This window comes from Canis lupus, chromosome 11 (assembly GCF_011100685.1).
Source record: "Canis lupus familiaris isolate Mischka breed German Shepherd chromosome 11, alternate assembly UU_Cfam_GSD_1.0, whole genome shotgun sequence".
NCBI classification, from domain to species: domain Eukaryota; kingdom Metazoa; phylum Chordata; class Mammalia; order Carnivora; family Canidae; genus Canis; species Canis lupus.
The window spans coordinates 40,463,954-40,491,324 of record NC_049232.1 but is presented as its reverse complement, the minus strand read 5'-3'; the positions used below and the strand labels follow the sequence as shown (position 1 = coordinate 40,491,324).

At 36.0% G+C, this 27,371-nt stretch overlaps 1 protein-coding gene across 2 annotated transcripts in view; it reads right to left on the bottom strand.

The window, feature by feature from the left end:
- Positions 1-27,371, bottom strand: part of FOCAD (focadhesin) — a 313,675-nt gene that overhangs the window by 144,388 nt on the left and 141,916 nt on the right. For both annotated transcript variants that reach the window (XM_038552511.1, XM_038552512.1), the window contains exons 12-15: positions 23,291-23,395; positions 22,778-22,879; positions 22,128-22,258; positions 20,316-20,442 (exon numbers count right to left, since the gene is read on the bottom strand). In XM_038552511.1, the coding sequence (XP_038408439.1) occupies positions 20,316-20,442; positions 22,128-22,258; positions 22,778-22,879; positions 23,291-23,395 (465 nt within the window). The remainder of the gene's footprint in view (positions 1-20,315; positions 20,443-22,127; positions 22,259-22,777; positions 22,880-23,290; positions 23,396-27,371) is intronic.

Here is a 27,371-nt window from a genome sequence, read left to right as displayed (position 1 = left end):
TCTAAACTTGACTATAGTGATGGTTGCACAAATCCCCAAATATACTAATATCATCAAATTATAAGCTTTACATGGGTGAATTGTACTATGTGTGAATTTTATCTCAGAACTTATGCCAAAGAAAGAAAAAAAAGAAAAAGAAAAAGAAAAAAGTTTTGATCTAGTGTGGTCCTACTTGACACCAGGAGAACAAATATTTTGGTATCAGCCAACTCTAGGTTCAAACCTTGCCTCTGCCACTAATTAGCTATATTAACTTCACTTTCCTCATCTGCAAAATGAAACATAGTGTTTGTGTTTATCAGGATTCTCCAGAGAAACAGAATCCATAAGAGATTATAGATAGATTCAGAGAGATAGATACATGGATGAAGAGATAGACAGACAGATGGACAAAGAGATAGATTTATTACAATCAGCTATCACCAACCTGAAGAACCAGGAAAGCTGGTGGTATAATTCAGTCCAAGTCCATCAGTCTGACTGAGATCCAGGGAGCCACTGTCATAAGTCTCGGAGTCTGAAGGCCCAAGAACCAGGAGCCCTTGTGTCCGAGGGCAGGAGAAGATGGCTGTCCCAGCTTAATAAGAGTATGCCCATTCTTCACCTTTTTTTCCACTTCAACCCACCATGAATTGGATGTTGCTGCTCACATATTAGCGAAGGGAGATCCCTTCTGTCAGTCTACTGATTCAAATGCTAATCTTTACCAGAAACACTCTCGCAGACACACCCAAAAATAATGTTTTACCAGTTATCTGGGCATCCCATAGGTCAGACAAAATAACACATAAAATCAACCATCATAGTACTAATACCAACCTCACAAGGTTACTATGACAATTTTTATAAAAAGACATAGGATAGTACTCAGCAAGGGGTAAGTGCTCAACAAATGTTTACTTCTGGAGTCAGTATTAAGATTATATTATGGGGGTGCCTGGCTGGCTCAGTCAGCAGAGTGTGAAACTCTTGATCTCAGGGTTGTAAGTTCATTGAGAGAGTAGAACAGAATGTGAAATCATAACTTTCCTGGACAATTCAGAATGTCTTCTAAACAAGCTGGCATTCAAATCTCATAATAGGCCAACCCCTCTGTTAGGAACTAGGGCAAGAGAGAAATAAAAAGAGCTTATTACATCCCCAATGTAGCTCACAGGAGCACAAACATGGGAAGCAAATATTTACAGTCAGCTATAATGCTCAAACAGAAAGGGATGTTTGGGGCAAAGAGAGAAAGACACAAACCTTAGGGATAAGGAAATTTCATAAAGGAAGGAAAAACAGAAACTAGTCATAGTCATTTCACTTAGTTATTAACTAGGAAAGATCGCACTAATAACAGAAGTTTTACTAGCACTATGAGATTACCTGAAATTCACAACTTATTCCAAAGCAATTTATAATCCTTTTTTGTAGAACTTCTCACAACTGCAAATAGGGAGATGTACCATGAATAGTTAAATGTCCATTTGCTCCGGGCTCCCAACATAGAATGAGAGCCTCCCGAGGGGTAAGAACTAAGTCTCTATCTCGGGCATTTCACAGTACCTGGTGCACAGCAGGCACACAAATTTTAGTTGAACATGAATGAAGAAATATAAATAAAAACAGTCAGTGTATTCTTTCCTCCGTTGGGTTGGCTCAGAAAGCAAGTTGTCTTGCTTGACTCAAGGAAGCATTTCACTTATAACTGGAATCAAGTCCCTCTGTAATACTGTTCTGCAACTGCTGGTTCTAAACCTTAGCCAATTCCAAGTAGTTCTTGAGTTTCCAGTGGTAAATGGAAATGCTCTTGCTCACTAAATCTCTAAGCCATTCTTCTTCAGCACTTTTATTTATCAAGTGGCAGTAGGCTACATCTCCCCCACCACTGGGGTGGGAGGGAGTGTGGGGTGGAGGATGGGAAGAGAAGTGACAGGAATTACATTATATGATATGATATTGAATAAAAGGCAAGGGATTAGCCTTGCATTTAAATCCCAACGCTGCCTCTTCTTAGCTCCGTGCCCTTGGGGAAATTACTTACACCCTATGGGTCTTAGAGCTATTTTATATTCACATATAAAATAGGGACAAGACCACCAAACTCACAGAGATGTTGTAATTAATTAAACAAGATAATGTATGTTATACCTAGTGTTGTTCCTTGACTACAACAAGCACTCAATAAATGAAAGGGTTGTTTTCCTTATCTTTGTGGTTATTACATAATGCTATCTGCTCCTAAATTACTCATTTAATTTCTCTAAGTGAATGATAATAGCCTAGTTTCTTTAGAGTCAAATCCTTACTCCTTAAAAGCATCAATTTTTTAAAGCTTTTTTTTTTAAGTCATCTCTACCTCCAGTGTAGGGCTCAAACTCACAACCCCAAGATCAAGAGTAACTCGTTCTACTGACTAAGCCAGTCACGTACCATACTGACTAAGCCAGTTACGTACCATCCTGCAAAGCACTGCTATATCATACAACAAAAAAAAATCTGAGAAAACGATCCTCTTAATAGACCTCTTTATATAGATGGCTTGTGATGACACCTTTGAAAGACATCTTAGCATGTGTTACGCAGGAGCAACGTCTAATCCAGTAACCTATAAACATGATTGTTTGTACATCTATACTGGTAAAAAAAAATCGTGCACCAGCATATATGTATATTTATTGATATATACATGAACTATAAGAAGAAAAATACTAGGCAAAGCAAGAAAATTGGAAACAATTGTCCTTAATAAAAGAAAAATGTAAAACATCTTTAAATTCAATAACTTTTGTATCTCTATGTAATATATAGTTCTTGGAGATAGCCCCCAATCTCAGTATAAAATACTGTAAATAATATAATCTGGGCAGCCCCAGTGGCCCAGTGGTTTAGCGCCACCTTCAGCCTGGGGTGTGATCCTGGAGACCTAGGATCGGATTGAGTCCCACGTCAGGCTCCCTTCATGAAGCCTGCTTCTCCCTCTGCCTGTGTCTCTGCCTCTTTCTCTGTGTGTGTGTCTGTCATGAATAAATAAATAAAATCTTTAAAAAAAAATAACATAATCTGCTAACAAGCACATGAAAAGATGCTCAAAACCATAAATTGGTAAGAAACTGCAATTAAAACCACAGTAAGATACTTCATATCCCATAGGACGACTACAATAAAAAAGAGAATAACAAATGTCGGTGAGCATGTGGAAAAATGGAAACCCTTATACATTACTGAGAAGAACGTAAAATGGTACAACCACCTGGAAAAATACTTTGGCAATGCCATGAAAAATTAAAGAGTTATCATATGACCCAGAAATTCCATTCCAATATACATATCAAGAAAACTGAAAACATAAGTCTGTGCAAAAACATGTGTACGAATGCTCAGAGCAGTATTCATAATAGCCACATAGTAGAAATCATACAAATGTCCATCATCTGATGAATGGATTTAATAAAATGTGCTGTAGCCATTATAATGGAATAGTATTCAGCCATTAAAAAGGAGTGAAGTTTTGGTGAACCTTGAAAATATTGTGCTAAGTGAAAAAAGCCAGACATAAAAGGCTATATACTGCATGATTCCATTTATGTAAAAAGTCCAGAATATGCAAATCTATAAAGACAAGAAGTGGTTACCAGGGACTGTGCTTCTCCCACAGGGAATTGAGAGTGACTGCCAATGGGCACAGTTTCCTTTGGAAATTGTATTCATTTCCTATGGCTGCTGTAACAAATTACTATAGGAGCAGTGGCCTAAAAAGACACAAACTTACTCTCTTACACTTCCAGACTTCAAATGAGTCTTACAAGGCTAAAAATCAAGGTTCCTTCTGGAGGCTCCAGAGAAGCTATTTCCTTTCCTGTTCTAGTTTTTGGAAGCTGCCTGCGTTCTTTGGTTTGTGATGCCTTTCTTCATATCACATCACCTTTTGTCCTTCTGCTTCAGGTGTCACATCACATTCTTTCTCCTTGCCTCCTTATGGGGACAGGAGTGATTACATTTAAGTCACCATGCAGATAATCCAGGATAATCTAACCATCTCAAGAACTTTAACTCAATCAGATATTCAAAGTCCCCTTTCATCATATGCAATTACATTCATAGGCTCCAGAGATTAGGACCTGAATATCTTTAGAGCCATTATTCAGCCTACCACAAGAATGATTTTAAAACTTTCTGGAATTTGACAATGGTGATTGACACACAACTGTGAGTACATTAAAAATCACTGAATTACACCCTTTAACAGTGAAATTTATGATATGTGAGTATCTTAGTAAAACCATTATTTTCTTCAAAAGACACTGTTGTTAGAAAAACATAGATATTACATGGTTCAAAAAAAGGCAAATGATCTGGGTGTAATTGTGCTTAGGCATAACATGAAGGAATCAAGAAATTCCATAAAGTCAAGGTTAACAGTGCTTCAGATAAACTTTTTTCCTTCAAATAAACTTCTCGACAATCCATATCCAGAATCATGTCTAATTAAATGACACACTATATATATGTGTGTGTGTGTCTATATATATGTATATACATATACATATATATACGTCTATATGTAGGATATATATACATGTATATATATAGACATGCACACATCCCACGCACACATGTATGCAAAATGACAACTGCATACATATGTATATATGCATGCATGCATGTATATCTCCTATAAATTCATTTAACTGATGTGCATGAACTGTAATGAACTGCCATACTCTAATAGGGGAGAGATGATTCTACAACCAGTGTTCATCATGGAACTCTCACTCTTCCTTTAGAATACCTGGCTACTGTACCAGGTAACACCTGATCATCTGATGGAAGTATAAGAAACCATTAATATATATTAAATTTATTAAAGCTTCATTTCTCTCTTTTTCAGATAAAAGGTATGTAAGAAACACCATAGGGATGCCTGCGTGGCTCAGTGGTTGACCGTCTGCTTTTGGCTCAGGGCGTGATCCTGGGGTCCTGGGATCGAGTCCCACATTGGGCTCCCCACGGAGAGCCTGCTTCTCCCTCTGCCTGTGTCTCTGCCTCTCTCCCTGTGTCTCTCATAGATAAATGAATAAAATCTGAAAAGAAAAGAAAAAAGAAAGAAAAGAAAAGAAAAGAGAAAAGAAAAAAGAAACGAGACACCATAATGTCTCTTTTCTATACCTCATGGGTGGGCTTACACATAATTCACTTTAGAGCCCACTGTTCTTGACATTGGTCCCAAACTTCACTGCACATCAAAGTCACTGGGGAACTCTTTAAAAAAAAAAAAAAAAGAAAAAAAGCCTAGATTTCATCTCTAGAGATTCTGATTTAATAGCACAAGCTTTCCACAACTATTTAAGACCCTACCCTAAACATTAAAAACTACCACTGTTTATCTTTCTGTGAAGTCTGTAACTTGGATACAGTAGCTAAGCCAAACAAGTGAAAGAAAAGAAAGTACACTCCAATGGAAGATTTAAGTATAACATAACAAAACAAAGTCAATGACATTCTTTTATTTGACCTGTATTTTGGCCATTTCAGATCAAAGTCATTTCATGTCAATTTTTTTAAGTAAGCTAATTGATTGCTCAAATGACCATTTACAGAAGTAGAGGCAAGGTAGTATGGCTCTGAAGCAGAAAGAATGGTACCTCTGAGAATATCTTACCCATTAATGCTGAATTAGAACCCAGGGCAATACATTCCACTTTGCTATTGAGAAAAATTCGGCCTAAGTTTTCCTAAAGCTCAAAAACAAGACCACAGGATCTATCATAAGAAATCATGTAAACCCTAAAAGTAATGTACACTCAAAACATGACAAGAACTTTAGAATGACATCCAAATAATAGTACTGTTCACAGACTAACAAAATCCTTTACGGATAAATGATAAAAAGTCTCCCAAACTTAAAGAATTAAAACAGAGTGCATATATTAATCTCCTTTAAATATTCCTTCTGGATTTACATGCATGTTAAAGAGGTATTCTCAGTATTTTTGTAACTAGGTGGAGACTTATCAAATTCTTCCTGTCTTAATCCCAAATATTTCCGAAGCAAGTAAACTGCCTTTCACTAACATATGATTTTTGTCATGCTGTCAAGGTGAACACTACAGTGTTTCCAGAAATGAGCCTCTTAGTGATATTTTATCTTAGGCAATGAAAGGATGAGATACTTCTGTTTCTCAGCAATACATTTATATGGCACAGAGATGAGCTTAAGTCCACAGATGACAATGCCATTTTGATAAAAGTTTAATTCTGGGTCACTTAAGGGTGTATAATGAATAAAATCTTTCTTGACTTAAACCTTTTAAATTCTTGGAAGGTACCCAAATAAGGCTTTCAATAAGATCTCAAAATCCATAAAGCTTTCCAAACATTAATGCCATTTAGTCTGCTACCATGATTCAGTAATTCCCCCTTTACACTCCATGCCCCCATTTACCCCCCAAAGAAAAACCCACCCCTTGTATAAGCTTAAACTAATAAATTTTATTCACGGGAATGGTAGAATGGCAACAATCAGCATCATTTTAGTCATGTCATTATTTCCAGCTCAGTGGCATTTATTCAGATAAGCACAATTTGCAACCACCAACTCCAGTTCTTCTGATGTTAACTGGCATCATTGAAACCCTCTCAGTATCCAACTTGTTTGATCTTTTAAAGAATGCCCTGGGTTTGTGACTGAGAGCCGGAAACTCACGGCTGGATACCCTGAAGAACGTTCATGTTCGCTTATAGACTACTCACATCAGTTCATAATCCTCATTATGAGGATGAGTCCAATTCAAGAGGGAAAATCTTTCCTACCATATTCTTGAAACACAGAATCAACAGAAAATGGGATTAAGATAATGTTATTGGGGGCAATAGGAGCTCCTAAATGTTCTAACTTCAAAAGTTGAGATTATAAATTATTCAACGTATCTTAAAAAGATCACAGGAAATCTGGATATGGCAAAGGGCAGACAGCAGAGGAAAGGGGACTGAAGTATAAAAGCATAAATGAGGGAAGGGCTTGGGGAGTGGGGGAAATAGGTAATGGGGACAGAAGAGTACACTTAAGAGGAGCACGAGTATGGAGAGAATTGTTGAATCACTATACCATACACCTGCAACTTATGTAACACTGTATGTTCACTATCCTGGAATGAAAATTTAAAACTTACTAAAAAAAGAGAAAAAAAAGCAAAAAATAGGAAATGGTAAAATTTCAAGACATCAAATTTAAAATTTCCTATTATAAGTTTTGATATAGTCCACAATTTGACATGACCTCCAAGTACTCCTTTAAAAAAAAAATAAAAACAGCCAATTAAATAGTAGGAATCTTAAGTCTTTTCTAATTAGAGAAAAAAACAATATTTTTATTTTCCCACACATTTCACATGGTGTCTGTGTGCCAAACCATATTCCTCAGTACAAAAATCACATGGTGAAAATTTTATTTTGAAAATGAAAAACCATATTGAAAAATCTACCTACAGAGTAACAAAGTAAATGTTATAATATCCCACAAATGTTTAATAAAAGGCAAGTTCCTGCTGTCCTTTTAAAGTTAAAAATAAGGCCAAACTACAACTGCAAGTGCAAGGGGTCATTGTGCTGTATATAAAAAGCTCAGCATGGAAATAGATTCAACAAATGTACAAAAAGCGTTTTCATGCCCAGAAAGAACTGAAGGCATCAAAAAACATGCTCCAACTACAAATAACGTAGAGCTCAGTTCAAAAAGACCAGCAAATTCCTTCCCTAATGCATAGCAAATTAAACTTAATCAACCCCTCTGCAAGGTTGAACAGGCAATCCACCTTTAAATGTCCCCACAAACAAAACCTCTGAACAACAAAGGAGGTTCCAGAGTGTAATAAATACCGAATCCACAGTAGGCGACAGAATCCTTACTGTACACAGCTGAGAAAACCTGCCGGGGGACAATGGATCACATTTCCATATTAAATTATATTTATCACGCTGAAAAATGCTTCAACAAAATCCAGGATTTCTATTGGCCATTTCTGTACCACACTCACTCTCTAAAACCTTTCAAACCTGCTGCGTCCCATTGAAAATCATTCCCACCCCATGGTGCTCCGAAGGAGCCGCTAGACAAAGAGCTGGGATGATGAAGAGAGGACAGGACAACCACCTTCCCCTGTGATTTCAGAAAATAAATCAATAAAAGAGGATAGAATAGCCAAAACATAACCTTGGCATAGGGTATTTCCGGGAAAATCACTGCTGTGACAAATGGCCTGAAGTGAACTCTTCCAGCGGTCAAGAATCCCCAGGAAAGGCCCCTCCTCTCCTTATCTATTGCTCAATTGTACAATACTCTGCTTTGAAAATACAACACCCTCTTGGAGCTGGGCAAGATGAAAGAGCTTTTCTTCATGATCCTGCAACGCCTATTAATTTTTGCTACAACAGACTCACAGCTGATTAAGAAAACAGAGGGCCAGCACTGCCTCACAGTCCCAACTCAAGACTCGAGAGAGAAAATGTGGAAAGTGAATGAGCGCTCCTTTTCAGGGCAATGTATTGATTTCCATTCCTGCGTACAGCGGAGCTGTGTCCCCTCCAGATGCAGGCAGTTTGTTTCGACTAGGAGTTGTCTGGCTCCTTGAAATCTCAGGAGCAACGCTACTAGATTCTTATGCACTTACAGAATTATCTTTCAAAAATGTTATGATTCATCCACCACCTCCCAGAGAATAGGTTTAGAAATAAATGGCTTTAGTCACAGAACACACTGTCCCAAAGTATATACTCACACTTTTATCATCATTGCTAAAGCAACATGATCCAATGGGAAAAGCCTAAGAATTATAGTCAAACCATAAGGCATTTAAATTCCATTTACCAAAAATTTCTATGTCATTTTGGGTGTTACTCAAACTCCCTAGGCCCATCAGCAAATATCACCTACGTTATAAGGTTATTGTGAACTTTAATATAGGATACTATGGATGCTGAATGCTAAATATGGTAACTAGCATGAAAAATATATCTTTTATAGATCTGTTTTATTAAAGTATAATAACATACTGCTGAAAGTACACATCTTTAATCTTATAGTTCAATGAATTCTGACATATGTACACACTGTTGCAACCACCACCCTGATCAAGATGGACAGACCACGGAAATACAATGTGACTCACATATTCAATTTTAAATTTTCCAGTAATCACATTTTAAAAAGGAGACAGATGAAATTAACTTAAGTATATTTTATTTAACCCAATATACCCAAAATACTACCATTTCAACCTGTAATTGACTTTAAAAATATTATCAAAGTGGTATCTTATATTTTTTATAAGGCTTCGATCTGCCTACACTTTACATTCACAGCACATCATAATTGGAATCAGCCATAGATCTAGTGCTTACTAGTCACATGTAGCTAACAGCTATGGTATTACCGGTGCAGATACAGACCGCAGTCCAGGAATTTGCCAAGGTCTCTTTCTACTCTATCCTCCCTCCTCTTCACCCCAATTAAACTACTATGCTGACTTCTGTTCCCATAGATTAATTTTGCCTATTTCTGAGTTTCATAAAAATGATACGTCTCAACTTCTTGTGACTGGTTTCTTTCTTTTTTTTTTTTTTTGTGACTGGTTTCATTCAAGGAGCATATTCTTACGATTCATCCACGTTGTCGCAAGTAGCAGTGATGTACTCCTTTTTATTGCTGGATAGCATTGCACTGTACAAATACACCACAATCTGTTCACCCATTGACCAGCTGATGAACACTTGGGCTCTTTCCAAATATGTAACTATTAACAAAGCTTAACTGAATATTCCTGTACAAGTCTTTCTGTGGACATGTTTTTATTTACTCAGGTGAATACCTAGAAGTTGAAATGCCAGATCATAAAGTAGGTGTATGTTCATCTTTACAAAGAAACTGCAGGGGCACCTGGGTGGCTCAGTTGGGTAAAGTGTCTGATGTCAGCTCAGGTCATGATCCCAGGGTCCTGGGATCGAGGCCCATGTTGGGTTCCATGGTGAGCGGAGAGTCTGCCTCTCCCTCTGCCCTTCCTCCTGCTCATATTCTCTCTCTCTCTCTCTCTCTCTCAAGTAAATAAGTAAAATCTTAAAAAAAAAAAAAAAACAACTGCCAAATACTTTGCCACAGTAGTCTTAAACTTTATATTCCTGACAGTAACATAGGAATATTCATACCTTCTCTGATATTTGGTATTGACAGTCTTTTTAATTTTAGTGATTGCAGTGGTTTATATGTTTCCCTTGGACCGACACTGTTGAACTTCTTTAATGTTTGCTAGCAAATTATATAACAGCTTCCTTTTCGAAGAGTGATTTGGACAGATGAAGGGAGAGTTGTAACAAAGATAAACTGAGATGACTTATATGAAATTATTTGTGATTAAAATAAAGGACACACTTGCAAGCCAGGCAGGTAATGTGAATCTAGAAGCAAAAGGAACCATAGAAAATTAGAGTACACACTCGTCTAAAGGAAGCTGCTAAGTGCTACTTAGCACCAAGTGGTCATAGCCATGTGGACAATCAAGCCAGGTGCTGCAAGATATTTCTGTCTCATCAAGGAATAGTAGATATATTTACTTTCATTTATCATTAATATCAGAATTTAAAATATTAATCCTATGATAAACAAAATAGGTCATAAAAGTTTTCAAACTGATTTATAAAAATGTTGATTTTTATGAATACAGACATCTTTAGTATGATAAACATTACACCATTCAGTATTGTTATTAATCACTGGTCAAAGATGATACCTATTAAGACAAAGGTTGGCAATTTCCTGAAAGCAGATGAAATCATTTTGAGTAACAGGGCAGCAATGCCCCATAGAAAGTTAGAAACAACTGGCCAGGACAGCAACCTTCCCTAGCAACCCTCCTATATGACCGAATATATATGACCATATTCTTATTCTTAAATGACTGTCTATATCATATACATTTCATAAGAATGCAGTTAACAACTAATAATGCTTCAGTGGCCGGGCCTACCTAGGAGTATCTGCACTATTTGGAGAGAGGAGAAGAAAGATGTATGTTGGTAAAACAGTACAGCTCCTTTGGACAACAGTCTGGCCATCAATCAAACAGCTAAACATAGAGCTACATGACCCAGCAATTCGACTCTTAGATATATACTTAAGAAAAATGAAACATATGTCCACACAAGACCTTGTACATGAGGGGGTGTCTAGGTGGCTCAGTCAGTTAGGCATCAGCCTTTTTTGGCTCAGGTAATGATCCTGGGGTCCGGAGATGGAGCCCTGCAATGGGCTCCACTGCTTAGTGGGAAGTCTGCTTCTCCATCTCCCTCTGACCCTTCCCCCATTTCATACACTCTCTCATAAATAAATTTTTAAAATCTTTAAAAAAAAAAAGACCTTGTACATGAATGTTCATAGCAGCATTATTCATTATAGCTAAAATGTGGGGTAAAAACAAATGACCATCACCAAATGGATGGATAAATAAAATGTGGTATAGCCATACAATGCAGTATTACCCAGCTATTAAAAAAAATAATGTATGGATACACGCTACAGCAGAGATGAACCTTGAAAACACTATTTAATGAAAAGCCAGTCACAAAAGGCCACATATTATATGGCTCCTTTTACATGAAATGTCCACAACAAGCAAATCTATAGAGAAAGAAAATAGATTAGTGGCTTCCTAAAGCTGGGAGACAAGGTGTGGGGGGTATGGGATTTCTTTTTGGGGTAATGAAATGTTCTAAAATTGACTGTGCAGATGGATGCACAACTCTGTAAATATTCAAAAACCCACTGAATTCTAAACCATAAATTGGTGAATTATATCTCATTAGGGCTGTTTACAAGACAGCTTTCTTTGTAAAACAAGAAAAAAAAACAGAACTACAGTGAGCCACAGAGCCTCTCTCTTCTATACCCAGATTCTTTCCCTCTGCCACTGAACTTGCTGCTGCTATGCGGTTTAGAGGATTCTTTTGCTATCATCTATTTCTCCTCTCCCTTATTTCTAAATTTCAAATACATTTAGTGTACTTAACACAGTGTTCTCCTCTACTAGACTGTGAATTCCTAAGGTCAAAATTGTCTCATACACCTTTATATCCAGAAAGCCTTGCACGTCCTGGACTAAACCATCAGTATTTGGGACGCCTGGATGGCTCAGTGGTTGGCGTCTGCCTTGGGCTCAGGGCGTGATCCCAGGGTCCAGGACCAAGTCCTGCATGAGGCTCCCCACAGGAAGCCTGCTTCTCCCTCTGCCTGTGTCTCTGCCTCTGCGTGTGTGTGTGTGTGTCTCATGAATAAATAAAATCTTTTAAAAAATTAAAATAAACAGTCAATATTTTTATTTTAAGGTTAGTGCTTATTGTTTCCTGCCCAAGGAATCCTTGCCTACTGTCTGCTATGGCAGTGGCCACAGGGTCCGAGGGGGCAGCCATGCCACCTGCTCTCCTCCCCACCTCTACTCTTCAGAAGATGAATAAATGACAACTTGGTAGAATCCTTTTGAAAGGTCACCAGCCTTTTCTACTTGAACATTTTCTGAAATGAGCAACAAACTGTTTGGGATTATGAGATAAGTAGGATCTCTTTTACACTTAAACCCATAAATCTATAAAGCAAAACAGTGACATTTTTAAAACATAAAAAAAAAGCTAACCAAAAAAAGCTGAAGTTTGGATTTAATATGATCTCAAGCAAACAAGATGAACTTTCAAAGCACTTATAATAACAATACACAAACGATTTAAAAATAAAACTAATTAAGGGGTACCTGGGGGCTCAGTCCATTAAGTATCTGCCTTTGGCTCAAGTCATGATCTCAAGGTCCTGAGATTGAGCCCAGTGTTCAGCTCCATGCTCAGCAGAGAGCCTGCTTCTCCCTCTCCTTCTGCCTCTCCCCTCTCTTGTGCATGCTCTCTCTCTCTCAAATAAATAAATAAAATCTTTAAGAAACAAAAATAAGGGACGCCTGGGTGGCTCAGTGGTTGAACATCTGCCTTTGGCTCAAGGCGTGATGCCGGGTCCAGAGACAGAGTCCTGCAACAGGATCCTTGCAGGGAACCTGCTTCTCCCTCTGTCTGTGTCTCTGCCTCTCTGTGTGTCTCTCATGAATAAATAAATAAAAATTTTAAAAAAATTTTAATGCAAATAAAAATTAAAAATATAGTTAGCTTTTTAAAACTTCTACTTAAAACTTAAATTAAATCACCACCCTGCCTCCTTTATTAATAATTCTCCAAAGCCCTGAATCTTAACCCACATGGGGCAAATTCACTATGAGGAAACAATTTAGATCTTTCCTTTCCCTTATGACAGCTTGTAATTTGGGGACATAAGGAGTTACGGCTCCTTATAGCAAGCACAGTGATCATAACAAGAAACACTACCAAGAAGTTAATGACTTAGTGACACAAGGTGAACTGTTCTCCCTAGTAACAAATAATACTGCCAGAAATTTGGATACAAATAGCTACATTCCACATCTCTCTCATGCTCAGGTAAGCATGGGCAACAGAATGAACATTACTACAAAAACACCTTAATTATTTTTTAAAAATCATAAAAATATCCTTAAAACTCTAAAATACTTATTCTAAGAAAATAATCCAAAAGAAAAGTAAAGCTTTACATAGGTAACTATTTCTCAGACTACTAATTATAAAGAGAGAAAAGTGGGGCTCGGGGGGTGCCTGGGTGGCTCAGGTCATGATCTCAGGGATTGAGCCCCATGTCAGGCTCCATGCTCGGCAGGGGTCTGCTTGGGAGTTTCTTTTTTTCCTTTCCCTCTCTCTAAAATAATAAATCCTTCTAAAAATAAATAAATAGAGAAAAGTGGGAAGGAACTTAAAATCCAATCAAAAATGAATTATTTGGGGCAGCCCCGGTGGCTCAGCGGTTTAGTGCCGCCTTCAGCCCAGGGCCTGATCCTGGAGGCCCGGGATCAAGTCCCACGTCGGGCTCCCTGCATGGAGCCTGCTTCTCCCTCTGCCTGTGTCTCTGCCTCTCTCTCTCTCTCTTTCTGTGTCTCTCAAGAATTAACAAATAATAATAATGAATTATTTGTGGAGTGCCTAGTTGGTTGAACAACCAATTTTTGGTTTCAGCTCAGGTCATGATCTCAGGGTTGTAAGATCTAGCCCCGAGTCGGGTTATGTGCTCAGTTCAGAGTCTGCTTGTCCTTCTCCCTCTGTTCCTCCTTTGCTCTCTCTTTCACTCTCTCTCTCTAAAATAAATAATTTTTTTTTAATTTTAAGAAATTTTTAAGAAAAATTATTTGATTACTTATGATACTTTTACTCAATGGAATGTAATTAAGTCATTAAAATATATGGCAACATCAAAAATATTTTTAGCAAAGTGTAAAGTAAAAAGAGAAGATAAAAAAAAATAATAATAATAAAAAGAGAAGATAGAAATAAAATATACATGTAAAAAAACAAAATGGAAAAGAATATAAACAAAATGAAAATGCTTTTGTGAAAAGTTGATGAGGGATATTATTTTTTTCATTATTCAAAGTAAATGTAAAAAAAAAAGTAAATGTGATGCCATAAAAACTAAATGTCTTTAAAAGTGATATAAAAACATTCAACATATCTTTAAGTTATGAAATCTAATTTTTAATCTAGATTTAAACCTAAATTTAAATCTAGTTTTTAGTAAAAACACTAAAAATTAATCTAGACTAGCTCAAAACATGTTTTTCATTAGGATTTTTATGCAAAGCTTAAATTATATAAAATCTCATGCAGCAAACCAATCACAAAGGAAATAGAAGAGAAATGGAAGTGTGAGAAATGAGTCCAAATATCATGTTCACATAAAGATTTCTCCAATAATATCACCCCATAACTAGGTCAACTGAACACAAATGTGACTAACAAAAACACACAGTGGTCATTTGTGAATTATCTCTCAACAAACCTGGGTTGTGTTTTTTTTTTTTAACAGTGATTAAGACAGACTTTGAATTCAGCAAGACCTGTGTTTGAATCCTGACTCTACCATGTTAGCTATACAACCTTGGGCAATTACTGAACTGTTTGCCTTCCAGGAGAAAATAGTCCCTTTCACATAGAGGGCTTCTTTTAGTAAGATTAAATGAGATAATAAATATAATGATTGTAATATATAACAATTACCATATAGAAAACACTCCGTAAATGAACATATGCTTACTAATACTATTATTAAAACATCTCTAATAGTTTTCCATGAACTTAAATGAAAACATTCTGCTAATTTCATTAAAAATAAAGAAAAATGTAATATGTAGACAAAGTGGTAAAATGGAACATACGTGTCTTTATTTCTTTAGTAAAAGGCAAAAGATTTATTTGATCTGAAGAGAAAGCCAGAGTATGAAACATACATGTCTTTATCTGATATTTCATATGGTTTGATAAGTTCTCTTTGTAGTAAAAGGCCCATAAAAAAGGCTCACAATTTCCCAGTCTCCCTTACTTTGAAAATGAGAAAAAAACTTGTTTTACTAATCATTCCTATAGGAACAAAATGTAACTTGGCTGACAGGGCAAGTTAAAAGCTAGGAAGAAGAGAATGTTCTAAAGATCAGAATAGACATTTCTCCAAAAAAATATATAAGTGGCCAAGAAACACAAGAAGAAAAGATGCTCAATATCATTACTCATCAGGGAAATGCAAATCAAAGCCTTATGAGATACCACTTCATACTCACTATGATGGCTACAGTTAGAAAAGAGAAAAATAAAGACAGCTAAGAAGTGTTGCTGAGGATGAGTAGAAATTAGAATCTTCATATGCTGCTGGTGGGAATGCAAAATAGCACAGCCTTTTTGGAAAACAGTCTGGCAGTTTCTTCAATGGTTAAACAAAGAGCAAGCATGTGACCTACTAATTCCATTCCTAGGCATATACCTTCCCAAAATGAAGATATATGTCTATGCCAAAATCTGTACACAAATGCTCATAGCAGCATTATTCATAATAGACAAAAAAGGGAAAAAAAACTAAATGCTAACTGATAAATGGATAAAATGTCAAATTGCTGTACAGAATATTATGTGATCATAAAAAGAAGTGAGGTACTGTACTGATACATGATACAACACTGATGAACCTTGAAAACTTGTTAAGTAAAAGAAGCCAGTCATAAAAAAACAAAATATTGTATGATTCCATTTATATAAACTGTTCAGAATAGGCAAATCCATAGAGAGGGAAAGTAGACTCATGGTTGCCTAGAGCCTAGAGCTAGAGCAGATGTGACCGGCTGGCAAGTGACAGCTAAAGGGTATAGGGGTTCTTTGTGGAGGTGGTGAAATATTCTAAAACTGACTGTAGTGATGACTGTACATGCTGAACATATACTAAAATCTATCAAATTATAAACATTTAAATAGATGAAATGAATAGTATGTGAATGATAGTTTAATAAAATTTATTTTTAAAGTGAGAGAATATTGCTTCACAGAGACATAACTTTGTATTAAGTCAAAAAGAAATGCAGTGCCAGGGTGGCTCAGTGGGTTAAGCAACCAACTCTTGATTTCAGCTCAATCATGTTCTCAGGGTCATAAGATCAAACCCCACAGAAGGCTCTGTACTTAGCAAGGAGTCTGCCTGAGATTCTCTCTCTCCCTCTACCTCTGCCCTTCTCTCTCACTTGCATGTTCAAGCTTTCTTTCTCTCAAATAATTAAAAAAGGAAGAAGAAAATTAAGATAAATGGGGATGAAATATGGCCAAAAGTGATGAGAAAGCTGGATGGAAAAAATATGGAAAAGATAATGCAAGAATATTAATTTTCCTTTGAAAATGGCAAACCCTCACCCTGAAGATAAAGAAAAGTACTTTTTTCAATGCTCTTATTTTTCAAAGGAGGGGAGCATCAAAATAAAAGAAAGTCAGACTTGGAGAGAGTCTTGGCTCTGTTTTCCTTCTCTTTCATTTATGAGTCATGTGACCTTAGAAAGTTACTTTTAATTGCCAGAGCCACTATTTCTTCAATATAAATGAACCCCAGTCTCACAAAGTATCCAAATTCATATTAGGTATCCCAGAAATATTAGCTGCAACTTGTAAAAAAGTAGTTCAACCATAAAAAAAAAAAAGAAAAAAAAAAAAAGGTTTGAGGTCCTGAATCAATATACCAATAATGCTAAGGAAACAATAAGTTTCTTTTCTAGTTCCAAAATGGAAACTACATTCTTGTCTTTAAGGTTAACCAAGATTCCTAGAACTTCCCCTTACGTTTTGGGTTTGGTAAAGCACAAAATAAGAAACTCATAGTAGAAGGATGATCTTCACCTTCATACAGTTGGTATTGAGGTGGAATTCATCCTTTCAATCTCTCATTGGAGACCATCATAAACGATTAAGGAGTAGGAATTGCAGGCTTAATCTGACCCTCCAGGAACATGAATTTCATAACTGTGACTCTAAACTGAGGAGTCCAGGGTCAATTTTAAGAAAAAGATATCTACTTATTATGCAAAATGCAAAGTTGGGAAAGCCCAATGAAATCCAATTTGGGATGGTCTTCCAAAAGTATTTTCTAAAAGACACAGTTAACTCAATTTTACTCTTTCCTTAATAGTTTTTAAAATTTCATTGTTTTTGCCTTTCTATATTCTTAATTATATTTGACAGTCAAGAATCTAAAGAGCAGTGGATAGACAAATTACTACCAAATGCTACTGGGAAATAGATTTATAACTATGCTGAATATTTTCATTCTTGAAACTCTTGGCAACCATCAATTGCTTCACACATGATATCAATTAGAAGACAGAATAAGTGGCCTCACAAAATGCATGCTGGTTTCTGTGGATAGCATGCTAGCAAAAAAAAGAAAAACAAGATTAGCTCAAAATTAGTAAATGTGGCCTGGCAAGAGCCTCCAAATAGAGTATATTTTGCAACTTTAACACACATCACAGGACAGAACAGCAGCAGCTTCACAAATAATGAACACATACAAAAAAAGCTTGGAAAGGCTTAAACAAAACACAAAGATATATTACTACTGTCAAGGTTCACCAGACACTGAATATACCAGCAACTTGAGCTCAATCTTACCAACCTCCAGACCATGAGAAGTGTTTGTTAATAATCTACCCAGTTTATATTATGTTGTATTACAGCAACCTGAATGGATTTAGATATTTAGTAAAATACTTTGGGTAGTGGTTTGGATTGGGGGGGGGATAGATTTCAACAATCCTAAATTGTCTCCTTTAAGTGTTGAAAGAAGTAACGAGAGCTTTAGAACTGAAAGGACAGGATATCATCTGTAGGAAGAAATTAAGTCACTGTCCTATATAATGTAAGCTTTAGGGAAAAGATTAAAAGCAAAAAATTACTTGAAACCTCCTTGATGGCACTATCTCCAACTGTGTATCAATTCTTCAGGAGCAAGCTCAACATTTAAAGAGCACCTATGTGGGCAGACATTTTTTTTTTCTTGAGTAATCTTTTATTTTCATATGAAGAACTAGAGGCTCAGAGGTTAGGTAAACTAACCAAAGGACAGGAAGCTAATAACTGGTAAGTCTCAGGGACAGTCCCACAAATGCCCCAAAACAAAGATTTTTCCTACTACATCAGGCTACATTTTTCCTATCTCCAGTACTAACTACAGTTAATGATAACTTATAGAAATGGAATGAGAAAAATTAGCACCAGACACTGAGAATTTCTTATGAGTTAATAAGCATCTATAGACAACAGAGCCGTGTAGTAATAGCAGGGGATGGGTGGAGAACACAATGGAATTATAGACACAGTAAGACAAAATGACCATTTGTTAGAGGGAAAAAGTTAATTTTGGAAAGAACTTGATGTCTGTTTGGAAAAAAATAACCAAAAGGAAATACTCCAAAATGGTAACCATGATCACTGCTTGGAGGTGAAAGTATAGAACTCTCTCTACTCACAAAGCTTCTATTAAAAACTCATTTCAAAATAAGGTTTAGAATTATTTATCATGAAGGCAAGATAATTATTAAAGTGACACTTCCTAATTCCAGATGACTAACTAAAGCAATAAAAAACAAAAGTCCTTGGTTATGTGTAGGTGTCCCCTGCTATAACAGCCCTCTGCTATGAAACCCTAACAACTTTGTCAACCACTGGGCCCATGGTCTAAAAGCATTGCCCTCAGCACACTGGTTCCTAAACAGTGACGATGCTCATCTCTAAGCAAACAAGTGTTTACCCAAAAGAACAGTAGGTTAGCCTCATACCAAGACCCTGAGTAAATAACCCCCTTCAAAGTTCTATTTCCCTCATCTATAAAATGGTGTTATAATCCTTATATTGCAGAATTAATGAGGAGCATAAACGGAAAATACTTAGCACAAGAACATGAGCTTATAATTGCTAGTACGGTCACTGCCTGCATTATATCATTATATTCATTATCGTATCAACCGTAATTGCCGTAAGCTAAGAAAATTCCACTTAGTCTCCTTCGCGAAAAGACTACAATTGTGTAAGTCTGTTTCACTGTGTCAAAAACTTTGGTTGGGTTGATAAATGATCTTTAACAAAATTATCAGATTTCCTCAAAATAGTTAAGATTCTCTCTGCTGGGTTGTAATTTGGGAAGCGGTCTAAAGTTCAGAAAATGTGTAGAGGCTCGAGTGTAACATCAATCCATCCTCCCCAAACTGATCACTAGGAAAGAACAGATCCTTTGTCAGTCTTAAAGCCAACAACAATTTTTGCTGGCTATGAAACTGCCACAAGTTTATGCCAATCTCTTCACCTCCTCTGCGTCTAAGGCTCTCTAATCACAAAATTAAGAAGCCAATCTACTGAAGAGTTCTTGGAGCCTAACTTTGCCTTCTCTGTTAAAAAAAAATAAATGAGAATAAAGGAAAAATGTAGAGTGGTTTTCCTTATCCTCTAGAGAACATCCACAGGTCCAGATGCTTCAAGACTCCTCTCTAGAAAGAATTTGGAAAATAGAAGATCTTGCTTCACTTCCCAAGCTAAAATCTCTGGGAATGAATACTCAAACATGCAATTAATTGAATCTAAACTTACATCCTTTTAACTACTATGGCTCAAACAACATTTTTCTTCAAAATGATCCTGAACAACTTTTATTTTTATTATTTTTTAAAGATTTTATTTATTTATTCATGAGAGACCAAACAGAGAGAGAGAGAGGCAGAGACACAGGCAGAGGGAGAAGCAGGCTCCATCCAGGAAGCCCGATGTGCGACTCAATCCCAGGACTCCAGGATCATGCCCTGACCTGAAGGCAGATGTTCAACCACTGAGCCACCTAGGTGTCCCCAGAACAACTTTAAAAAGCCTACCTCCGCTTGGCAGAGCGCGTGGAGGCCTTGGAGGACCAAGGCTGCGGGAGTAGCTTGATCAGGTTTGGTGCATTCATTCAACACCTGGGAAACGGCTGCCAACATATCTGCACCATGCTGATAGGGCCTATAAGCAATGTCAGAAACAAGATTCAAGCCAAGGAACACACCACCACTCCCAGGACTCTAGCCTAAACAAAAAGCATTAGCACATTGCTTTACCCTCATGCCCACTAAATGTTGACCCTCCAATACTGATGTACATTTTCTTCAAAGATTTGCATCATCATCATTCCTACCATGCCATAAGATTCATTTTTGATAAGGAAATATTATTCAAGAAAGAGGACCCTTGCTAACAAATCTTCTACCTAAACTGTAAATCCTATTGTCTGCATTGACAAAAATTCAAGACTGTAATAATAGTGGGAAGAACTCACTTGCCTCATTGAGATTATCAGTAAGTATAGAGCTATGCCTGCCTGCCGGTTGCTCTGGTATCAGCCACTGACTACAAAAGCAGGGATTGGAGATCAGAAGATAATTTATTACAGTAGTGATACTATGGTAGTTACCCCTATCACAATAACGATGCCAGTGATGATGATGATCATGATGATAAAAGTAATGATATGAATTATAAATGACTAAACACTCATCTCATGCCAGGCACTATGCTGGATTCACTCACTCCTCCTCTTCCTCTCCTCTCTATTCCACATGTAATGTGCTATCCCCAGAATGATTTTAAGTTCTCAAAGAAATGCTCAGGTCCACCCTTGGCTTTCCTTACAACCCTCAGTGACATAATAGTTTTCTCTAACAAAATACCAACTGATGAAATTGCCTGGCTGGATTCTACTGTTTCACTGTCTGGCAAACAGAAATCATTTTTGCAAAACTGGAAAATTTTGGCAGATCTTGAGGTGGAACACTGAATTCAAAAGACTTTAACTCAATCTGATATTTAACTCCTCCTAAACCTCAGCTTTAAGCAGGTAAAATCAAAATGTTGGCTAATAATCCTTCATCTTTAAAATTTTTTCCATGCCAGTACTTCCAAAGCATCCACTCTCAGGTCTTGGGTTACATGTGTGTGACTTACAGAGTGAGGTTATATTTGCATTGTTAAAAGGCTGAAGCTTAGAAAGGAGGCAGACCTGCTAAGGTTTTGATACATCCTGATCCTAGCTTTGAAACAAGAATCATCTACGTTACCAGCTTCAGGATTAATCCCTAATTGACAACAGCAGAGTCACTTCCCTAATACTTTTCGTGTCTTCCTCAACTCTAGAGCATACATGGGGATTCAAGATCTGGTCATCCCTGTAATAATTCCTGGTAATTAATTCCATGCAATGAGTCACAAAATAAGGCCTTCCCTATTAAAATTCCTGATAAAAATCAGGTATAACATAGGGAAAATATAAGAAAGAATAGTTTGACTATAGTCCATTGCTTAGGTTTCAAAGATCTGTACAACAAAAAAATAGAAAAAAAAACAACAACAAAAAAATAGAAAACATAGTATCACATTTTTTATTATAATATTAAATTAGTAGCCAAGAAAGAATACAAATTTCCTATAAATTTATATACAAGGCTAGATCTAAAATAAAAGGACATGCTTCCTTATAAAAGTTATTATTCAATGTGACCAAGTTTTATAATCAGAAAACTGGAAGTGAGAATTAATTTATTCTTACTCAAACATCCTCTGCCTATCTTTCCTACTTTCTTGTTTGCAATAAAAAAAAAATTAGAGCAAAAGAATAACATGATACACATTCCTAAGCATGAAGCACATCTTACCTCTGCTTACATATGTCTCTGATCGATGCTGCTTTGGCAATGAGTTTTTCCCACTGGACTTCCTTGCCCACAGACAGAGAGGGCACATCAGACATGGCCATGAAACGCTGCAGTTCAGGATATACACGATCCTAAGAAGGCAATTTCATAAAAAAAAGGTAATTTCATAACTTGAGTTGAATAATCATTTTACATAGAATTTTTACCTCCAAATTTCACATTTGCATCACTAATTATATTGCATTTTTTCTAATCAGCAGAAAAGAATGCTTTTGTGATTGCTGGGGATTTTCTTACAGACCCATGTACTGTTCATTTCATAAGACAAGAAAAAGGTGGCTGAGTCTCACCCTAATTACAAAGGATCTAATCACGTGTAATCATATTTCTATTGCTTTTTCCATGCAGATGGAGAAATAAATTCCAGAATTAAGGAAATAAGTTTTTTCTATTCTCAATTTCTCTTTGAAAGTCAATCACAACTGACTGCATTACAGATCAAAAGCATCACACTAAACCAAAATTTCTCAATGCAATCACCGATGCTACTCCTTAACACTACTATATCAAAGCACTGTCACACACTGACAAAACTAATCTGCTTTGGTGAAAGGAATGTGTTTAATACACATGTGTGTATCTGAGCTTACCTGCTTTTCCCACAAAGATGTCAACAAGCGTAGAGTGACAGCTCTTAGTTGTGGAGTGGTTCCAAGAAGTTGGATCACTCGTAGAATTTGTCCTATACACACCTAGACAATATTGAAGAAATGTTGGTTGCACAAATGTAAATGTAGGTACTCCCAAGGTTATCAAAAGAATGTAAAAATCTCTTCTTATAGAATAAAGACAAAAATGGAAGCTAACTACAATATTACCTATCTTTACAGAGGTGGGGGATAGTTCTGAGGAGGGACTATCTAGCAATCCTGGTAGTCTAAGACCTAATCTCGGATAACAGCCAGTGGGAAAACTTTGCTATTAAATGATTTCAAATAATTCTTAAATACTATAATAATAATAATGTTGTTCTGGCCCAACAAGGGAAGTAGTGTTCACGGCAAAATTAAGGGCTTGAAATTTCATAATACCAAACAAAATTCAATGTATTATTCTTGCCTCACTCTCTTTTCATTCCCAAGTAAACTGGTTAATATACAAACCTTATGGACACCAAGTGAGGGTAAAGTATACAAGATGTCATTATATAATACAGGTTCCAGTGGTCTTCCCAACTTGAACATCAAAACTGGAATCAGATTGGGTACCTAAAATGAATTTTAAAAATGTCTTCATTATGCCTTGTAAAAGAAATCAATCTCTCATGCAATCATTATTTCGTTTTTCTCCAAAAGGAGAAAATAATAGGAAATATATGTAACTTTGAAGACTTAAAAAAATATTAGCTATTTCTTGTCAGTAATAATTTCATAGTAACACTAATATTTTCTCTCTTTTATAATAACCTGCCAAATACCAATCAAAAATGTTTTTCTTAAGCAAGTATGACATTAACTCCCAGCAATACAAAAGTAGCTAAAAAATATCCTACCCCAAAGAAGTTTCCAGTTTTAATGAAAAGGTAACACTAAGGATATATAAACAATAAAATAATTGTATAGTAAAATGTGTTATTCCAGTATGAAATAAGTAAAATTTGTTGTACTATAAGAGAGTGGTTAATGGACAAAAATATCTCTCCAGATGTCCACTTCTATCCCTATGCATAACACAATAAAGGGAGAAGAGCAATTTACTTATGGATCAAAAAACCTAGTATCGTGAAGAAGTAATATTTTCCAAATAAATCTATAGATTCAACACAATCCCATCAAAATTCTAGCTGGCTTACTTGTTAAAATTGAAAAATTGGTTCTAAAACTCACGTGGAAAATCAAGAACCCAAATAACCAAAATAATCTTGAAAAAGAACAAAGTTTGAGATTTTCAAATTCAAACTTTACTACAAAGCTACAGTAATCAAGAGTTAGTTCCTGCATTAACAACTAAAAATACAGATCAATGAAATAGAACTCAGAATCTAAGAATAAATCCTTACGTTCATGTTCTATTGATTTTTTATAAATATGCCAAGAGTCTTCTTAAAAAATGGTGCTGGATTTCAACAACTAGATATCCACATAAGAAGAATGAATTTGGGCCCTTTCCTCACACACACATAGAAATGAACTCAAAATAAATTTTAGACCTAATTGGCAGGGCTAATACTATCAAACTCTTAAAGAAAATACAGTAGTTAATCTTTGTGGCCTTAGGCAAAGCCTTCTTAGATAAGAAGCCAAAAGCAAGCGCAACAAAAGAAAAAAATACATTTCATCAAATTAAAAGTACTTGTCTTTCAAAGGATGCTACAAAGAAATGAAAAGACAACCCACAGAATGGGGGAATATTTTTCACAAATCATCTAATAAGAGATTTGTGGGACGCCTGGGTGGCTGAGCAGTTGAGCATCTGCCTTCAGCCCAGGGCATGATCCTGGAATCTCAGGATCGAGTCCCCCACTGGGCTCGGTGCACGAGGCCTGCTTCTCTCTCTGCCTATGTCTCTGCCTCTCTCTCTCTGTGTCACTCATGAATAAATAAATAAAATCTGTAAAAAAAAAAGAGAGAGAGAGAGAGAGAGAGATCTGTATCCAGAATATATAAAGAATTCTTATAATGCAAAATAAAAGGATAAATAACCCAACTGTAAAGATCAAAGGATCCAAAGAAGATAAATAAATGGCTATAAAGATGGGGATATTCAACCATCATTAGCCATGACATAATTGCAAATCAAAATCAGAATAACATATCGCTTAAATCCAAAAGGATCTATAATAAAAAAAGAAAGACAATAGCAAGTGTAGGCAAGGATATGGAGAAAATGGGACCATCATACACTCCTGGAAGGAATATAAAATGGTGCAACCCCTTCAAAAAACAGTCCGGCAGTTTATCAAATGGTTGAACAAAATTCCCATATGATCTCACAATTGTACTTCTAGGTATCTACCCAAGAGAAATGAAAACATATCCACACAAAAAACTCATACGTCAATGTTCAGAGCAACATAATTCACAATAGCCACACAGCAGAATCAACCCGAATGTCTATCAATTGATGAACTGATAAATAAAATGTAGTATAGCCATACAATGGCAATATTATTCAGCCATATAAAGGAAAGGGAATTAACATGGACAAACCATGCAAACATCATGTCAGGTGAAAGAAACCAGTCACAAAAGACCACAAATTATATGATTCCATTTACATGAAATGTCCAGAATAGATAAATCTACAGAGACAGAAAGTAATTGCTTAAGATCGGAGAGGTGTAGAGGGAATTCAGGAGTGACTGCTAATGGGTACAAAGTTTCTTTTGGGGTTGATGAAAATATTCTCAAATTATTTGTAATGATGTTTGCACAACTCTTTGAATATACTAAAAGTCACTGAATTGTACACTTTGAATGGATGAATATACAGCATGTATATAGCATAAAGCATATGAATTATACATTAATAAAGCTATTTTTAAAAGTTCATTTCAAAATAAGTGAATACTTACTATGAGCCTATTGATAACACGATGTAGCACCAAAAAAATTTTATTTTCCTTCCAGTGCATTTCACACTTTTGTTGTCCAGAATGTTAAATTTCCTCTATCTGCTATAATTTTAGAAAGCCTGCTCCTTCTAAGCTTAGGAAGACATTTACTTTAATTCACTTTCCAGAAGGAAAAAATCCTCTACTAACGTACTAACCAAAATGTAGCAGTTAAACATTAATTCATTAATGAGCTTGACCATGATATATCATGGCAACGTTTGGAGCCACACGTGTAATGGCTATAGACTCACAAGACACAGCCAGAATTGATGTTTTTAACAACTGCTGGGACTCTATTTAGAACAGAAGTTCCATCACAGTACCTTGAGCAAATGAACGGAGACAAATTTTTGAATTGGCTTCTTATTCCCCATTTTAATTAAAAACAAAAGGTTATCTTAGATTGCATTGCACAAGTCTCAATTACCCCTTCTGGTACGATTTCTACTAAGACACTTTGACAGATTCTTAGTTCTGGGAAGGCAATCAGTACATTTACTGACATTTTATAAAATAGTGTATTTAACTGTAAGGGTTTTAAACAACTGTTTTAATTAGATTGTCAGAAAAGAAATAAAGTGCTCTATTTATGTTGAAGAGTATAGTTTTTTTACAAGCCTCAGACTTAAAGAAGTATGTATGGGTATTTCTTTTTTTCTGGTGAGTTCAGAAATGAAAAAACCTAATGGGAAAGTTTTACTGTAAACAATCTTAATACAGTTCCATGGGTATTACATCCCAAATTAAAGCCTCAAAAGTCAATGGAAAAAACAAAATAGGTGTTATTTAATTAGAAAAACACAAATACAGATATATATGTGTGTGGAAAATATTTTTTTGCATAAAGTAATTTTTCTAATGAAATAACATATGTGTAGGGATTGAATTACTTGAGATGTAATTATAAGCTCTTGAATCCTCTGCTTGAGCATTCTACTCTCTGGAGACAGAAAGAGAATGAAGGCTCTGTCTTTAAATCTAAAATAAGTTGGATAAAGTGCCTTATAATTCAGTCTCAAGATTTCTTGGTTTCAGAAAATTCTATTCCTTTGCATCCCTCGTTCCAATAGAACTCAAGCCAATGATAAACAACTGATTTAGAATGATGGGAGGGATGCCTGGTTGGCTCAAATTAAGGTGACAAAACCTTGAATTTGGCTCAGGTCACGAGCTCAGGGTTGTGAGATCAAGCCCCGCATCGGGCTCCCCATGGGGCATAGAGTCTGCTTAAGATTCTCTCTCTCCCTCTCCCTCTGCCCTCAACCTTCTTTACTCTTTAAAAAAAAAAAAAAAAGTTTAGAATGATGGGATTATTAAGGAGCCCCCATGAGACTATTAGCAGATTCCTCAGAAATCTTATAGGTCAGAAGGGGATGCAGGATAACATATTCAAAGTGTTAAAAAATATATATATATATATATATGTATATATATATATATATATATATATATATATTCACAAACAGAACTACTATAGCCAGCAAAACTTTCTTTCAAAAATGAAAGAGAAGTATTTTTTCAAATAAAAGCTGAGGGAGTTCACCCATCAGACCTTCCTTTCAAGAAATGTGAAAAGGAAACCCTTCAAGTTGAAATTAAAGGATAATAGCAACACAAAAGCATATCAA